At 52.4% G+C, this 15,249-nt stretch overlaps 2 protein-coding genes across 7 annotated transcripts in view; one reads left to right on the top strand and one right to left on the bottom strand.

The window, feature by feature from the left end:
- Positions 1–1,805: 1,805 nt before the first annotated feature.
- NAT9 (N-acetyltransferase 9 (putative)) lies at positions 1,806–5,916 on the bottom strand. Of its 4 annotated transcripts, none has more exons than XM_058705063.1 (7): positions 5,809–5,916; positions 5,095–5,180; positions 4,072–4,181; positions 3,404–3,547; positions 2,755–2,814; positions 2,443–2,537; positions 1,806–2,337 (listed from the first exon to the last, which is right to left on the bottom strand). In XM_058705063.1, the coding sequence occupies exons 2-7, from the start codon at positions 5,169–5,171 to the stop codon at positions 2,203–2,205; spliced, it is 621 nt and encodes a 206-aa protein (XP_058561046.1). In that variant the 5' UTR covers positions 5,172–5,180; positions 5,809–5,916; the 3' UTR covers positions 1,806–2,202. The 4 variants fall into 4 exon arrangements, with proteins under 4 accessions (XP_058561046.1, XP_058561047.1, XP_058561044.1 ...); XM_058705064.1 differs by having other exon boundaries at positions 5,780–5,908; XM_058705061.1 differs by having other exon boundaries at positions 2,443–2,534; positions 5,780–5,878.
- An 88-nt stretch (positions 5,917–6,004) lies between these two features.
- Positions 6,005–15,249, top strand: part of TMEM104 (transmembrane protein 104) — a 60,981-nt gene continuing 51,736 nt past the window's right edge. The window contains exons 1-2 of one of the 3 annotated variants that reach the window (XM_058705041.1): positions 6,005–6,114; positions 6,734–6,855. In XM_058705041.1, the coding sequence (XP_058561024.1) occupies positions 6,811–6,855 (45 nt within the window). In that variant the 5' untranslated portion in view covers positions 6,005–6,114; positions 6,734–6,810. Of the gene's footprint in view, positions 6,135–6,733; positions 6,856–15,249 lie in introns of all 3 variants that reach the window. The other 2 variants (XM_058705040.1, XM_058705039.1) reach the window with 2 other exon arrangements.

Below are 15,249 nucleotides of genomic sequence, written 5' to 3'. Positions count from 1 at the left end.
CTTGGCCTCTGTGTCTTCCTTTAGAGCCCTGGGTAGCCTCTGGCTGACGGGGTAGGGTACAGCTGGACGGGAAGACAGTCCAGGGCTCTCTGACTCCAGGCCAGGGAACAGAATGTGGGCAGCTATAAATCAGAGGGCCTTGGGCCCTGCAGCTGCCTGAGCTTTGCCCAAGTCCTGCCCCAGAGAAACAGTTGTAGGAAGTGGGAGGTAAGATCCACACAGCCAGAAGGCTTTATGCAGTTTTAATTCAAGAGCGCTGAAACTGTGAATCCCAAATGGAGCTGCATTTGGAATATGAAGACTTGGCTTTGATCTTTCCACTCAGCCAGTGGGGTGCAGGATGCCCTGGAGTGGGCTGAGCTGGCACCAGATTTTCTATCTTATCTGGCCGTGGACAGGATTGGAGGGCAGCTCTCCAGACCTAGGGGAAAACAAACCCAGCCCACTGAGTCCCAGGACATGCTCTGTGTTAGGTGGGGTGGAAGGGACTTTCCAAGGGCAAAATGCCCTGCTCCTCCTCAAAAAGATCCAGGGCTCTTACACCCGTGGCACCTGAGGCCACATCCCAGAAGCCTGCCAAAGTGGCCCGCAAGGGCTGACACTGCCAGGCCCAGAGGCTCCTGGGTTGGTCCTTGCAGAGAAGGAAGAGAAGTTGATGCTGCAAGAGACAGCTAATCAAAGGGAGTTAAGAATGAGTCACTATCTGGACATCTTGGTCTCTAGTTAGGGCTTAGAGTCCCACCAGTGGCAGGAGAAACCATTCCAAACCTTTTCAGGGCACCAACGGCCTGGGGTCTGGCCCGCCCCCTCCTAACCTTGCCATTATCCTTTGGCCCACGTCGAGGTCCCTTCAGGTAAGCAAGGCCTGAAGACTGCCCCACAGGGCAGTGGAGGGACCCCTCCCTACCTCACCTGTTGAGTAGGGAAGCCCTGGGGGCCTCTGACTAAGCTGAAGGCCAGAACTCCTACCCCTTCCCTACCACTGAGGGGCCGGACACGGTACAAAGGCGGCCTCCAAATGCGGTCGGATTCTAGTGGGATTCACCAGGATCAAGGGGACTGGGAACTGAGGGCCTCAGCAGTAGTTCTGGCTCTGCCATCAAATGCTCGACACCTTGAGCAAATCACTGCAATTCACCTGCAGGTTTCCTCCCCTTGGGAATACCCTAGGTACTCTTGAGGGTCTCTTCCGTGACTGTTTTGAAACGTGTCTGGCCTTGATAACCACCGCAGATCATGACTGGACAGTTAGGAATCCAGGGGCGTTCCCCCAACCCCCACCCCCTCGCTCTGAATTGGGAGACCTGGCCCAGCTCTCTGCCTGTTAAAGCCCCAGGCAGCCTGGCCGTCCCGAACCTGTGTCTCTAGCGCCTCCTTGTGGCTCTGTCAGGTGCAGCTGCTCCCGGAGGCAGAGAAGTGAGGGGTAGAGAGTAAGAGATCACAGATACCTTCAGGAAGGTACCGCTGAGTGGCTTCTGCTTCGTCCTGCAGCCCTCGCAACTGAGCAGAGGCTCCAGGCTTCAACAGAGCGGTGCTTCAGCCACAAGCAGCTGCAGCCAAAACTCACTCCTGGGTCCAAAGAGAAGCAGCAAGGACAAAGGACACATGCTCACTTTCCAAGCCTCCTGTTTTTCAGGGCCTAGCTCATTCACTTCCAAACTTCTTGGGGTCACACTTAGCCTACTTCTGCAGGACAAAAGCAGACTGAGCTCCTCCTGCCCTGATCCTACCATGCTGGACTAGATGCTGCAGGCTGGACCTTCTGGTGGCTCACCACTGAGGCCCAAGGAGAAAGCAGGGGAAAGTGCTGTGCAGTACACTTTACTCCAGGTCAGGGCCTCCACTCCAGGGCACCGCCTCTGCCCTTCCAAGGGCAAGGGGGCGTCCTGGCCATTCACCAGGCCCCCATTCACCTCTGTTCCCACCTCCACCCTGCCTCCTGTGGATTCGTGCCATCCATTCCAGGTCTGAGAGCCCACTCCAGGTTTCTCCTGGCCAGCCCTGGAGCAGTTCATCCACACTGCCAGCCTGAGGGAGACCAAGGCAAGTCCAGCCCAGAATCTGAAGGGCCCCAAAAGGAGGCTCCCAGGCTAGATGGAGGTAGGTACACTCTGCCCCAAAGGCCTCAAAGGTTCACCTCCTTGGGACTGCGTGGTCCCACCACCCCCATTCACACAGGGTGGCTGCCCGCAAAGTCAGTGGTCAACGGGACTCTGACAGCCCATCTCTATAGCGCTTCTCTTCCACGTGGCTGGTCTGCTCCAGAAGCCACTGCCGCTCATGTTCGGTCACTGTCAGTCTGAGCGTCACCTCTTGAAAGACGCTACTCACAGCCACCTATGTGAACCAGAGAGAGCAGAGCCAGCTAAGTTACAGCTATGAGCTCTAGCACCACTGGGGCTCACCGCCCAGGCCTCACCCTCCCACCAGTGACATCCTTACCTGCTCAAAGTGAAGCTTCCGGAACATCCGGATACTTGGTTCATTTCCTTGCCCAATTTTAGCCTCAAACTTGGTCAGACCTAGCTTGGTCACTCCTCCCAGAGAAGATCAAAAGAGAGGGACAAGCCACAGGGTGAAGCCCCCCTCCCACACACACCTCCTGCCCTTCCTGTCCATTTTGCCTTGGAGGCACCTGTCACCTGCCCCCCCACCCTCAGGCCTGGAGCAGGCCCACTCCCAACATGCCCTCATGTGCCCTCACCCTCACCTGGGCCTGGCCACTTCTCCCACTGTCTGCTCAGACTTCCTTACCATAAGACATCATCATGAGAACAGCCTCGGTGCCAAAGCCTTTGCCCCTGCAGCTGGGCTCTAAGAAAAACAATGATAGTCACTGATGCTGTGTGCCAGGCTCCACCGCAGGTCCTGGACAGCTAAAACCTCATTTCATCCCTCGCAGCCCTACACAGTACTATTATTACCATTGTGCAGATAAGGCAACAGACACAGAAATTAAAATGACCTGCACAAGCGCTCACAGCTTAGAGACCCCCAGCAACCTGACCCCAAAGCTGACCCTTTAACCTCAGTGTGCTGCCTCAAGAGGACAGTTTTGGGGAAAGGCTGTGGACCAAGAAGGACACAAACTAGAGAGGCTCCTCCCACAGCATGGGAAGATGCTCCAGATACGCTCATTTATTTTGGGAGGGTCCCCAGTGCCCAGTACCCCCCTAGCAAGGATGGGGCATGATGAAGTTGGAAGACCCCCAAACCAAAGGTTAAATTTGCATCTAAGCATAACATGGGAATAAAGGAAACCTCCACGGGTGAGCCACTAGGTGCTGGGCTTACTAACGTGGAACCCTCCATTGAGCTGAGGACCTTCTGCAGCCCCAGCTGGCTTAGGGTTCAGCAGATCGAGGGCCAGAAGGGAGGGAAGGCAGGGCCAGGTGGAACAAACCTGCAATCATGACCTCAATCTCACCCAAGGAGGGCTCCCCTGGATCTGTGAGGAAGAGGTTCACATCTCCTGCCATACAGCTCTCTTCAGTGGTGCGTGGCTGGGCCTGCCACTTCTCTGCATCCATCACAATGAATGTGCACTCTGAGGAGGGAGGCGACAGGGTTATCGCCTCCACTCCCCAAAGCAGGGGAGTAACGACAGTCTTCCCACCCAAACCAGAGAGCTGCAGAACATCGCCTCTGTCCGCCGGGAGAAAAAGGGGCCCAGAGCTCCCTTTAGCAGATTACAAAGCCCTAAATTTGCCTCACGCGGGAAAAGACAGTCTCCCCTGAACAGTAGCTGTATTCTCAGGGAGCAGTAACCACAACTGGGTTTGTGCAAGAGATGTGAGGGGCAGGGCCTCAATTTACAGCCAGAGCCCCAAATGCTTTACTCTCTCTCCCAGGCCTGATGCAGTGAGTGGGGAAGAAGACAGAAGCGTCAGCCATGGGGACTGGCTTCAGTGGGCATAAGAGTATGACGGTTTCAGCCACTTTCCGGATTTTTCATGAAGGGCTTTTCACAAAGTTTCTGTGGCCCTGGAAGGGCTACAGCTGGGAATGAGAAAGGGAGAGAGGGAACCAGGAGACTGCCTCTGGAGCCAGCACAGGGCTTCTGCTTCTCACTGTCTGCATCTTCCCGCCAGCTCTGCTGCATCGAATACTCTTGCTCCAGGGTCAGGGGCTCAGAGGCTGTCAAACGCTGCAGCTCCTCTGATTTCATCCACTCGTGGTACCTGTAGGGACAGGGGGATGACCTTTGGTATGCAGGACTGATTCAGAAGCGCGGGCCTGACATTTTATGAGATGAGGAAATTGGTAGAAAAGAGAGGCCCACAAGGCTAACACAGGGCTCATAAAAGACCCAAGGAAAGGGTCACAGTAGTTCCTAAGACAGAGAGCCACCAGCACAAGACCCAGACTGGTCCTACAAGAGAGCAGCAGGAGGGATCAGTTCTGTCTGTCCAGCTTCCCTTCCGGTCTCAGGGGTCAGTGCGGGGGAGCAGTCTGAACTCAAACATTCCTCAAATTCCTGAGTGGAAGTGTCTAGCAGGCTGACCTCAGTAAGGAAGGCTGGACAGATCTCCACAAAGGCCGAGCACAGGAACCCCCCAAAAAGAAACCACAAGTAGAGAATACACCCCCACATCCGCACCATCCCAGTCTAGGAGACATCTGTCAATTGCCAATTACCGCCCCCCCCCCCCCACACACACACGAGTCTGACCCTGCGACTCAGTTCTGGCCTCTTAAAACAGTAGACATCAGAACAACCCATCAGCTCAGTTTCATGACAAGCTGACATTAAGTCTTCAAGAACAGAGCATATTCACTGACGCCAGAAGAACGTCACTAATTTACAATTGGGCAGTTCCTTCTTTTCTTACACACATTCACTTTAAATAATTCCTTGCTGAAAGTCCAAAAAGGAAGCTGGGAGGATGAAAGGGAAAAGCGGGGGATGAGTAACTTGAAGGGAAGTCGTCCTCCTCTGCTTCAGCATCCACTTTTTTCTGTCATTACTGCTCCAAGCGATGATGCTTCTCCTTCTGAGAGGAAATAGCCTCTGAGGTTGGGGCTAAGGAAGGGAGGCCCTCCTGGCTGCACCTTGGAGAACTGGCTTGCACCCCATGTTAGGTGGACCCTTACCTAGGCACGTGCTCTGAGGTGTAGGGTACCAGCACCACCTTCTTTCCCAGCAGCAAGATGTTCTCATTTAATCTCATGATAGCAGCCTGCAGGTGGGGAGGGCAAACACTTCAGGACCTTGTTTCCTCCCACTTAGGGTGGGAGCCCTGAGCCTTCAGTTCACTGAATGTCTCCCGGGGGCTAAGCTGTCAGAAGAACCTTGGTCCTTTCCTTCCAAACACTTCAGAGAACACGACTCTAGACCCCTTGAGAAAAAGGGGAAGCGGGCTGGTTAAAGATAATTAAACAGTTCTTGAATCGCATCTCAGGGGGTTAAGCCTGAGCTGCCATGTCTGCGTGTCCCACCTCGCCGAACGTGGAAGCCTGGAGCTCAAGTACCGACACTTAACCCCAAAGCTCCCATCACGAGCCCCAGTCCTGACACTCGGTCCCACGATCAATTTTCAGCCCCGCTTTAAGCCTATTTCCAACCCCTTCTCCCAGCGACACCCCCCCCCCCCCACCTGACTCGGGCCCTCTCTCCTCCCTACCCACCAAGCCAGGCCTAATTAGGCTCCTTCAGGGTGAGGCAGACTTAAATTCTCACTCCCCTCCCCTTAGGGTGGACCTGTGGGCTACTCTCCTCGATCCCTTCCTTCCCCACCCCACCCCCAACACCGGGGTCCCAGAACGGCTCAACACACACCCACTCCCCGCCGAAGAAGGCGTCCCCACCCGAGGGGGCGATCCGCCTCCTAAGACAAGCCCAGCTTCCCCACCGGCCGGCGGCCTCCCAGCCCGCACGCGCGTGGGAGCGCCCCTCCCCGGTTTCCGCCACGCAGACGGCAGCCGCCCCGGCCCAATCCCGGTCCCGCCTCCGCAAGGCGCCCAATCAGCGCGCTGCGCCCCGCCCAGGGCGCGCACGGGCTAGGTGGGCTCCGAACGCGGGCGCATGCGCGCTGCGCGCGCTGGTGCGGGACAGCTGGCGCCGGCGGTAGCGGAGGGGTTGGAGGCGGCGGCCGGGAGTCAGCCGCCGTGCAGGTGTCCGGTCCGGCGGGAGGGTGGGATGGGCTGGGGCGGCGCCAGACTCGGAGCCCCTCCGGGAGGGAGGAATAAGTCGGGGAAAGGCTCGGAGCGGGGCTCTTGAGAAGAGGGGGAGGCTTGAGGCTGGGGAGCCCAGAGGCAGGGCAAAATACAGGGGGCGGGGAATGGAGGACTCGTTCCAAAGGAGAGGTTTGGGGACCAGGAGTTGGGTTGGGAGGCGACCTGGAAAAGCCCCCAGTTTGTTGCCCTAGGCGGAGGTGACAGTTATTGGGGCTGCCGTGTGTGGTAGCGAGCTCGCTGTTCCTGACCTCAGACGTGGATAGCCACCTCAGAGTGTGCAAAGGGGCCGCTTGTGGTGGGGGAGACTTCGTGGCTTGTGGGTCTCCTCGTTTCACTTGGAGTCTGAGCGGCCCTGGATGCATTCATGCCCCGCACAGCAAGGAAAAAGTTCGAGGAAACCACCCTGGTGTCAGTCATCTAGGGCTGTCTCTCATGGCAGATGTTGAGGCCACGTCTGTAATAAAAGTACAGGGGGCGGGGGGAGGGGCGCCATCCAGAAGTGCCCCCACCCCCATCGAGGTCTATCCGAAAGTTGAAGTCTGCTCTTTTGCCTTAGGGAGCCACAGGAGCCGGCGGAAAGAGAAGAAACCTAAAGAAACTCGGCTGCCCACCGACCCTTCCTCACTTTTGGAAATGGCGGGAGAAATCACAGAGACCGGGGAGCTCTACTCTCCCTACGTGAGTTTTACCCACATGGTTGCCACCGGCTCCTAGAGAAGCAGGGTGCTTCCTCGACTGTACTAGCGATTGCCGCTGCTTTTGGACCCTGGCGAAAGCCAGGGTGGGGAACTCCATTCAGCAGGAGACACGTTGCGGCGGTCCTGGCTCAGAGCATGTGATGGGAGTTGGCTCACGTGGTAGATGCTGGTCAGAGTGGTCAAGGAAACAAAACTGACTTGCTCACGCCTTGCGATATTTATGCCGGGACCACTAACACTTGCGGGCTGTGCTGCTGTGGGTAGATGGTGACTGACAGCTGCTGACTCTGGGTTTGCTCATCTCAGCAGTTTGAAAGTACTTTGGTTGCCAGCTGAGTTGTAAATTGTGCAGCTTTTATGGTCTCGGATGGCGTAAGAGGCAGAGAAAGCAGAGACTTCCAAGTGCAGTTTGCTGGAGTCTATAATTAGAACAATTAGAAGGACTGATTTCTTACTGTGTTGGGTCTGCGTTGCACCCCCCCCCCCGCCCCCACCTCCCACTGGTACACCCAGTTTATCTTCCTTGTGTAATAAAAAGATTGGTCGTGGTTACATCAGAGTCCTCTTGCCTGGATACCTAGCTGGAGGATTGGAATAATCACATGATTGACTCATGTTGCTACTAAGTATCCCAGGGAAAAGCAGCACTGCCTTAAGTAGCAAAAGTCCTCTTTCTAGATCGACCTAGCCTGTGGAATCCCTGCTTTGTTTCTGCTAGCTTCCCAGACCCTCGAGCTGTGGTGTGATGGATAAGGAAGCATCTCTGAGGGGCACCTGGGTGGCTCAGTCAATTAAGCATCTCTTAATTTCGGCTCAGGTGGTGATCTCACAGTTTGTGAGTTCAAGTCCCGCATCAGGCTCTGTGCTGACAGTGTGGAGCCTGCTTGGAATGCTCTCTTCCTCTCTCTCTGCCCCTCCACCACTCGTGCTGTCTCTCTCAAATAAGTAAATAAATTAAATAAGCATCTCTGAAAATAGCTGGCAAAAAGCCATTTTCACACCAGAGTGTTCCTACTGGATCTGTGCCTTTTGTGTGTAGCACTTAAAGAGCCTCCTTCCCCTCCATAATTTATCGAGGGAAGTCTTTCTTGAACTTTGGACTGAATCTCATTGTGGTCCTTTCATCTGAGGAATTGGGTAACAGCGCACAGCCTCCTCCTGGTATCAGCAGTGAAGTGTCCACATTGTCCATAAAAGTTCCTGCTGCTTCTCAGAGCATCTGTATGCTTAGAGATGAGAAAACGAGTTACACTGAGTTTTGAAAAGGAAAATATTTTGATATGCTCACTTTCTTGTGTGTCTCCAGTTCACATAATCATTTCACACGTCGGCATATACCCACAGGAAATTGGGCAGTAGGCCTGAAGGCCTCAGTGTGTTCTGCTTCCCACCCCCGGTTTTCCTGTGTGATTGGTTTTGTTTGAGGGCCTACTCTGGGCATTTGCCATAAACAACTGCTTGCATTCTCTTATCCTACCGGTGGAGAGAGATGGGAAGAGATGGGCAGTGGTGAGGTGGTATTAGGCAGGAGTTAGCGGTCAGGGTTTGAGGAGAGATCATGGCTTTTTCCTGAGTTTTCCCCTGATTCTGCCATCCTGGGAGAGGGTTCTTGATCCCTTGTGAGACCAGGAGAAGGGCATAAGGTTCCCCATCGGCAGAGCCCAGAAAAACAGTAGAACTCACTCCACTGCGGACATGGCTTGAAATCCCCTGCTCAGCACAGGGTAGGCATGACCCGCTCTCGAGGTCTTGGGAAACTGAGACACTGAGCACTTACTTAGTTCACGAAGGTGCATCAGCCCATAACTTGGGTTATTCGCAACACAGAGCCTCTCCCTACCTCTGTGTTGCCCTGTTGTCAGATCTTTTCTGCTTTTCGGGTGTTAGGGATGTTTGCCTTAGCTTGCATTGTTCTGCATAAAAATACCTGTACTCGGGGCGCCTGGGTGGCGCAGTCGGTTAAGCGTCCGACTTCAGCCAGGTCACGATCTCGCGGTCCGTGAGTTCGAGCCCCGCGTCAGGCTCTGGGCTGATGGCTCGGAGCCTGGAGCCTGTTTCCGATTCTGTGTCTCCCTCTCTCTCTGCCCCTCCCCCGTTCATGCTCTGTCTCTCTCTGTCCCAAAAATAAATAAAAAAAAAAACGTTGGAAAAAAAAAAAAGAAAATTTAAAAAAAAAAAAAAAAAAAAAAAAAAAAAAAAAAAAAAAATACCTGTACTCAGCAGACTGGCCTCAGAGGACTTACCTGTCAGGCCCTCTCAAGGAGAGTGCCAGATTCAGAACACGGTTCAGGCCCATATGCCACCCCCACCTCCTCAAAGTGATCTCAGAACAGGCATGTCTGTTTCCCTATTTACGGGGACCAGGAGTGGCTCAGGACTGCGGGGATTGTGTGATCCAAATAGAGGATGAAGTGGACCACCACCTGCACAAGGGTCAGTGGCCAAGGGCCCCTCCTGCCAGCCAGTCTTGCCAAAGATCGTTGCTGTTGCTTTCGAAGGACAGGCCGCTTGCTTCCGCATCTCTTTTGCCTTCTGTTTCCTTTGACAAGTGTCATTGGGGAAGCGGGCAAAAACCACCGTTAACTCCTGCCTCGTGCACATCTGGGGGTGAGGCCGCTGGGCATTAGGTAAGGCAGCAGGAACGCTGCACTGACATCCCTAGAGCACAGGGGAGCAGGTCCCCCATCCCGAGGAAGAGTGGAGAAGGGGAAGAGACGGTTTAGCCTGCAGCGGGGCTTTATTCTGCTTTTGGCCACACTTTCCACGAGGCTGTCCCCACAGAACCGTCAGGTAACCAGCAGAAGAGAACATCTCCTTCCTCTTCCTCCTGCCCCACAACTACCTTTGACCTGGCTTGTGGCTCAGCTCAGATCTGCTTCCTGCTCCATAAGTCTACTCCTAGTTCGTCCTCGCTGACACCTTTGCTGAAGGTCAGAAGGGTTTAACTCTTGCCAGGAAGGTGAAGACATCTCATGTTGTCCTACAGGGCTCCCTGAGCCCCCCTAGGCCCAGAGTACTCACTTTGAAACTGAAGAATGTCAACAGTGCAAGAGAGGTGTGACTGCCCATTTCTGCTGCTAACTGCTAACAGCGTGTATCCCAGTTAACTCCTTTTGTAAAGTTCTTAAGGGTGTTTTTTTTTAATCAAAAATTTTTAATTTTTATTAGAGCTCCGTGCCCAGCACGGAGCCTGATGTGAGGGCTTAGTCCCACAGCCCTGAGATCGTGACCTGAGCCAAAACCGAGTCAGACGCTTAACTGACTGAGGTCGTGACCTGAGCCAAAATCAAGAGTCAGACGCTCAACTGACTGCACCCAGGCGCCCTTTAAAGGTCTTTTTCGCTGAGACTTATTTGAAGTTTCTGTTGGGATTATGTCTTTATCAGCAGTGGTTCTCAGCTGGTGGCAGTCTTGCCCCTCCCCCCCATATCCCAAGACATTTGGCAACGCCTGGAGACATTTGTGATCATCCCAGCACAGGCACGAGGCTGGGGAGTACTAGAACCTAGTGGGTAGAGACCAGGGATGCTACTAAACATCCTACAATCCACAGGACAGCCCCACAACAGAAGAATCTGGCCCCAAATTCCAACAGTGCTCAGCCAGAGATAGACCCTTGACCCTTCATCTCAAGACCTTCAGGTATCACTGAATTCAAAAATGCCTCTTGTACTGTTACAAAACTTTTTGGCAAAGAACCGTCACTTTCCCTCTCACGAGAACCTTCACCAAGGCCATTTTCCAAAAAGAAAAAGGGTCTACCCTTCATATGTGTTCTTGCTTAGAGGGGCAACATGCGGAGAACAAAGCTGCAGGGAGAGATGTAGGAACACGGTTCAACCTTGGTTTAATCCTTCTGGGATCTGTCTGTGTGATCACACTGAGACCATGGTGTTTACAACGGGACAGAGACTGTGAGGCTTACGTTAGAGAGGACCTCGCCAGGTCCAGTCAGCTCAGCCAAGGATTCCTAGCTGGAGGCTCTGTGCCAGGCACCCTGAGAAGCAACATCGGGACCTCAGTTGTAGCAATGGGGAATGGATGAGTACACCAACATCGAGAACCAGGACATAGGAAGTATTCTTGCTCTAGGGGTTCAAAAGTGGGGAGTGATTGGGGCGCCTGGGTGGCTCAGTCGGTTAAGCGTCCGACTTCAGCTCAGGTCACGATCTCGCGGTCCGTGAGTTCGAGCCTCGCGTCGGGCTCTGAGCTGATGGCTCAGAGCCTGGAGCCTGCTTCCGATTCTGTGTCTCCCTCTCTCTCTGCCCCTCCCCCGTTCATGCTCTGTCTCTCTCTGTCTCAAAAATAAAATAAACGTTAAAAAATTTAAAAAAAAAAAAAACAAAAGTGGGAAGCGAGACTGGAAGGGCTTTGTGGGGGAAGCAGCATTTGCGTGTGTCCAAGTGCTGGGTGGGATTTGAGGGGCCGGTGGCCTGTGCCAAGTGTAAACAGACTGTGAGCAGAGCTCTTTCCCGTCTGCAGGATGCCTTCCTATCCGGCACTCAGATGTGCATTTAGCACCTGCCTAGAAGCCTGTCCCTCCCTAACCACTGCCCGGCCCCTTATCCCCCAGCTGTATTAAAACAGCAACAACAACAACAACAACGCTGGGAGAATGGGCCCCAATTCGTGTGATAAAAAATTCAGTACGTGGTTGTTTTAAAAAAATTTTCTAAATACAGAGAAGCACAGGGTGCCTGGGTGGCTCAGTCAGTTAAGTGTCTAACTCTTGATTTCATCTCAGGTTGTGATCCCAGGGTCATGGGATCAACCCCCACATCAGGCTCTGCGCTGAGCATAGAGCCTGCTTGGGATTCTCTCTCTCCCTCTCCCTCCACCCCCTCCCTCTCTTTCCCTCTTCCCCTCCCTCCCCACCCCCTGCCCCTCTCTCTTGCTTGTGCAGTCTCTCTCAAAATAAACTTGAAAATTTATACATATACGTGTGTATATATACACACATACATATATAAAAAGTACATATTTCAAAGAACAAGGAAGTAAAAATGAGAGATGGGTAGGTGTTCATAAGTGTTTCTGTTGCTGTTTTAAACAGGGATAGGCAGTAAAGCAAACTGTAAATGAGCCAATGTCGTAGAACACAGGAAGACCCGTTAGGAAGCGGCGGTCACAGCTCAGGCTGGAAGCAATTTAGGTTGTAAACGGGAGTGTGACCAGAGCTAGCGACAAAAGACTCTTCAGAAGTAGCATCGCTAGGACTGGGATACGCGGGAGGGGGGAGGCGGGGGTGACTAGAGACCGTGGATTTGAGGTCTGCAGAAAGACTGCTGCAGAGGTGAAGCCACAGGACTGAGTGAAGTTGCTGAGGGAAAGGAGACAGTTTACATCAGAGCGTAAGAAGGAGTAAAGACTAAGAAAGTCATTGGATTGGGCAAATAGGAGGTCATTGGTGATTTTGAAGAACATCGTTTCAAAAGAGCTCTGGGAGTGGAAACGCAAAGTACAGAAACTTGGAAATGAAGGTAGAGGGAATAGGTAGCTTCTTTGGTGAGTGGGGTTAAGGGTAGTGAGAGGATTGTGGGGTGTTTTTTTTTTTTTTAATGTTTGTTTATTTTTGAAAGAGTGTGAGTGGGAGAGGGGCAGAGAGAGAGGGAGACCAAGAATCCCAAGCAGGCTCTATGCGCTGTCAGCACAGAGCCCAATGCAGGGCTCGAACCTACAAACCATGAGATCATGACCTGAGCTGAAGTCTGACGCTTAACCGACTAAGCCACCCAGGCGCCCCGAGAGGGTGGTGGTTTTTTGTTTTTTATTTAATTTTTTTTTTTTAACATTTATTTATTTTTGAGACAGAGAGAGAGCATGAATGGGGGAGGGTCAGAGAGAGGGAGACACAGAATCTGAAACAGGCTCCAGGCTCTGAGCTTTCAGCACAGAGCCTGACGCGGGGCTCGAACCCACAGACCGTGAGATCATGACCTGAGCCGAAGTCGGCCGCTTAACCGACTGAGCCACCCAGGCGCCCCGAGAGGGTGGTGTTTTAAAGGTGTCAAGGACATTTGTAGGCAGAGGGGAGGAGCTGGTAGGAAGAAGATTCCAGAAAGAAGGACTGAGCCCAAAAATTCGGGTGCAGGAGGAAGGTCACATGTCCCCCGTGGGTAGAGAGGGAGTGGGAAAGATGCAGACACTGATTGTTGAATAAAGAGGGAGTGAAGCTGGTGGAGGGCACATCAGATGGCCTCAGTCACCTCTGTGACACAGGAAGCAGCCTTCAACTGAGAGAGGTGGAGGTCAGGGGCTAGGGCTTGAAGAGGTTTCCTTTGGGAAATGCCAAGAAGTCCATGGTGGAACAAAGAAAATCAATGCTGTTGGAGCACAGGTGAAGGAACCATTCATCTGTGGTAAAACCAGTCATTATAATTAAAAAAAAAGAAAAAAAAATTTTCCGGGAACTTTTAGCAGCTTCATATAGGAAATAGAGGAAGCAGGCGCTGGGTCTGTCCAAGGCTGGGGTCGGGAGGGTCAGAACAGGGGAGGGTGTGTGAATCATGGGTAGAGGGTAGAGAGCACTTTGTGGAACTTAGCTCATTGTACACGAGGCCAAAGAATGCAAATGCGGCCAGAGTGGAGGGGGTGGCCTGCGTGGGGAAGGTGAGGGGACTGCAGGTGTTGGTGGGAATGGACAAGGCTGCAGGAGTCTTCAGCTCAGAGAAAGGAATTTCCTGATCGAGATCTAGAAACAGGAACATTACAATTAACAACTAGAGTCAAGGAGCGCCTGGGTGGCTCATTTGGTTGAGCGTCCGACTTTGGCTCAGGTCATGATCTCACGGTTCGTGAGTTCGAGCCCCGCGTCGAGCTCTGTGCTGACAGCTTGGAGCCTGGAGCCTGCTTTGGACTCTGTCTCGCTCGCTCTCTCTCTCTCTCTCTCTCTCCCCCCCCCCCCCATCCCTGACACACACACTGTTGCATGCATGCTCTCTCTCTCTCAAAAATACATTAAAAAAAAAAAAGCAGCTAGAGTCAAGTCAGTGTGAATGAGAATTTAAAATCTGAAGTCAGGGGCGCCTGGGTGGCGCAGTCGGTTAAGCGTCCGACTTCAGCCAGGTCACGATCTCGCGGTCCGTGAGTTCGAGCCCCGCGTCAGGCTCTGGGCTGATGGCTCGGAGCCTGGAGCCTGTTTCCGATTCTGTGTCTCCCTCTCTCTCTGCCCCTCCCCCGTTCATGCTCTGTCTCTCTCTGTCCCAAAAATAAATAAAAAACGTTGAAAAAAAAAATTTTAAATCTGAAGTCAGTGACTCAGGAATTGCACGCAGAGCCTGGTTGTCAGGGGCGAGGGAGAGGGTCTGCCGGTGGGTACCTGCCTTCTTTTTGGAGTGATGAAGCAGAATTAGATGATGATGCTAAGAACCAGTAAATTGTGTCCTTTAAAAGGGTGGTTTTTTAAATTAAGTTTTTTATTTTAATTCCAGTATAGTTAACATACAGTGTTAGAGTGATTCAGTCCCATACAACCCCAGATGCTCATCACAACAAGTGCACCCCGTAACCCCCATCACCTATTTCCCCCATCCCCCCACCACCTCCCCTCTGGTACCCATCAGTTTGTTCTCTGTAGTTAATACTCTATTTCTTAGTCTCTTTTTTTCCCTTTGCTCCTTCATTTTGTTTCTTAAATTCTACATATGAGAGAAATCACACGGTATTTATCTTTCTGTATTGACTTATTTAGCGTTACACTTTCTTTTTTTTTTTTTTTTTTAATTTTTTTTTTTTCAACATTTTTTATTTATTTTTGGGACAGAGAGAGACAGAGCATGAACGGGGGAGGGGCAGAGAGAGAGGGAGACACAGAATCGGAAACAGGCTCCAGGCTCCGAGCCATCAGCCCAGAGCCTGACGCGGGGCTCGAACTCACGGACCGCGAGATCGTGACCTGGCTGAAGTCGGACGCTTAACCGACTGCGCCACCCAGGCGCCCCTAGCGTTACACTTTCTAAATCCACCCATGTTGTTGCAAATGGCAAGATTTCATTCTTTTTATAGCTGAATAACATTTCAGTGTGTGTGTGTGTGTGTGTGTATGTATATATGCCACTTCTTTATCCATTCATCTGTTGATGGACACTTGGGCTGTTTCCATAATTTGGCTGTCATAAATAATGCTGCAGTTAACATAGGGGTGCATGTATCCCTTTGAATTAGTGTTTTTGGTATTTTTTGGGTAAATGCCCAGTAATGCAATTGCTGGATCATAGGTAGTTCTATTTTTAACTTTTTGTGGTGCCACCATACTGTTTTCCACAGTGGTTACACCAGTTTACATTCCCACCAGCAGTGCACGAGGGTTCCTGTCTCTCCACATCCTTGCCAACACTTGTTGTTTCTTGTGTTGTTGATTTCAGCCATTCTGACA

The sequence above is a fragment of the Neofelis nebulosa genome, chromosome 16 (assembly GCF_028018385.1).
Source record: "Neofelis nebulosa isolate mNeoNeb1 chromosome 16, mNeoNeb1.pri, whole genome shotgun sequence".
Taxonomy (NCBI): Eukaryota; Metazoa; Chordata; class Mammalia; order Carnivora; family Felidae; genus Neofelis; species Neofelis nebulosa.
Note: the sequence above shows the minus strand (reverse complement) of the source record. Positions and strands in the feature narration are given on the sequence as shown.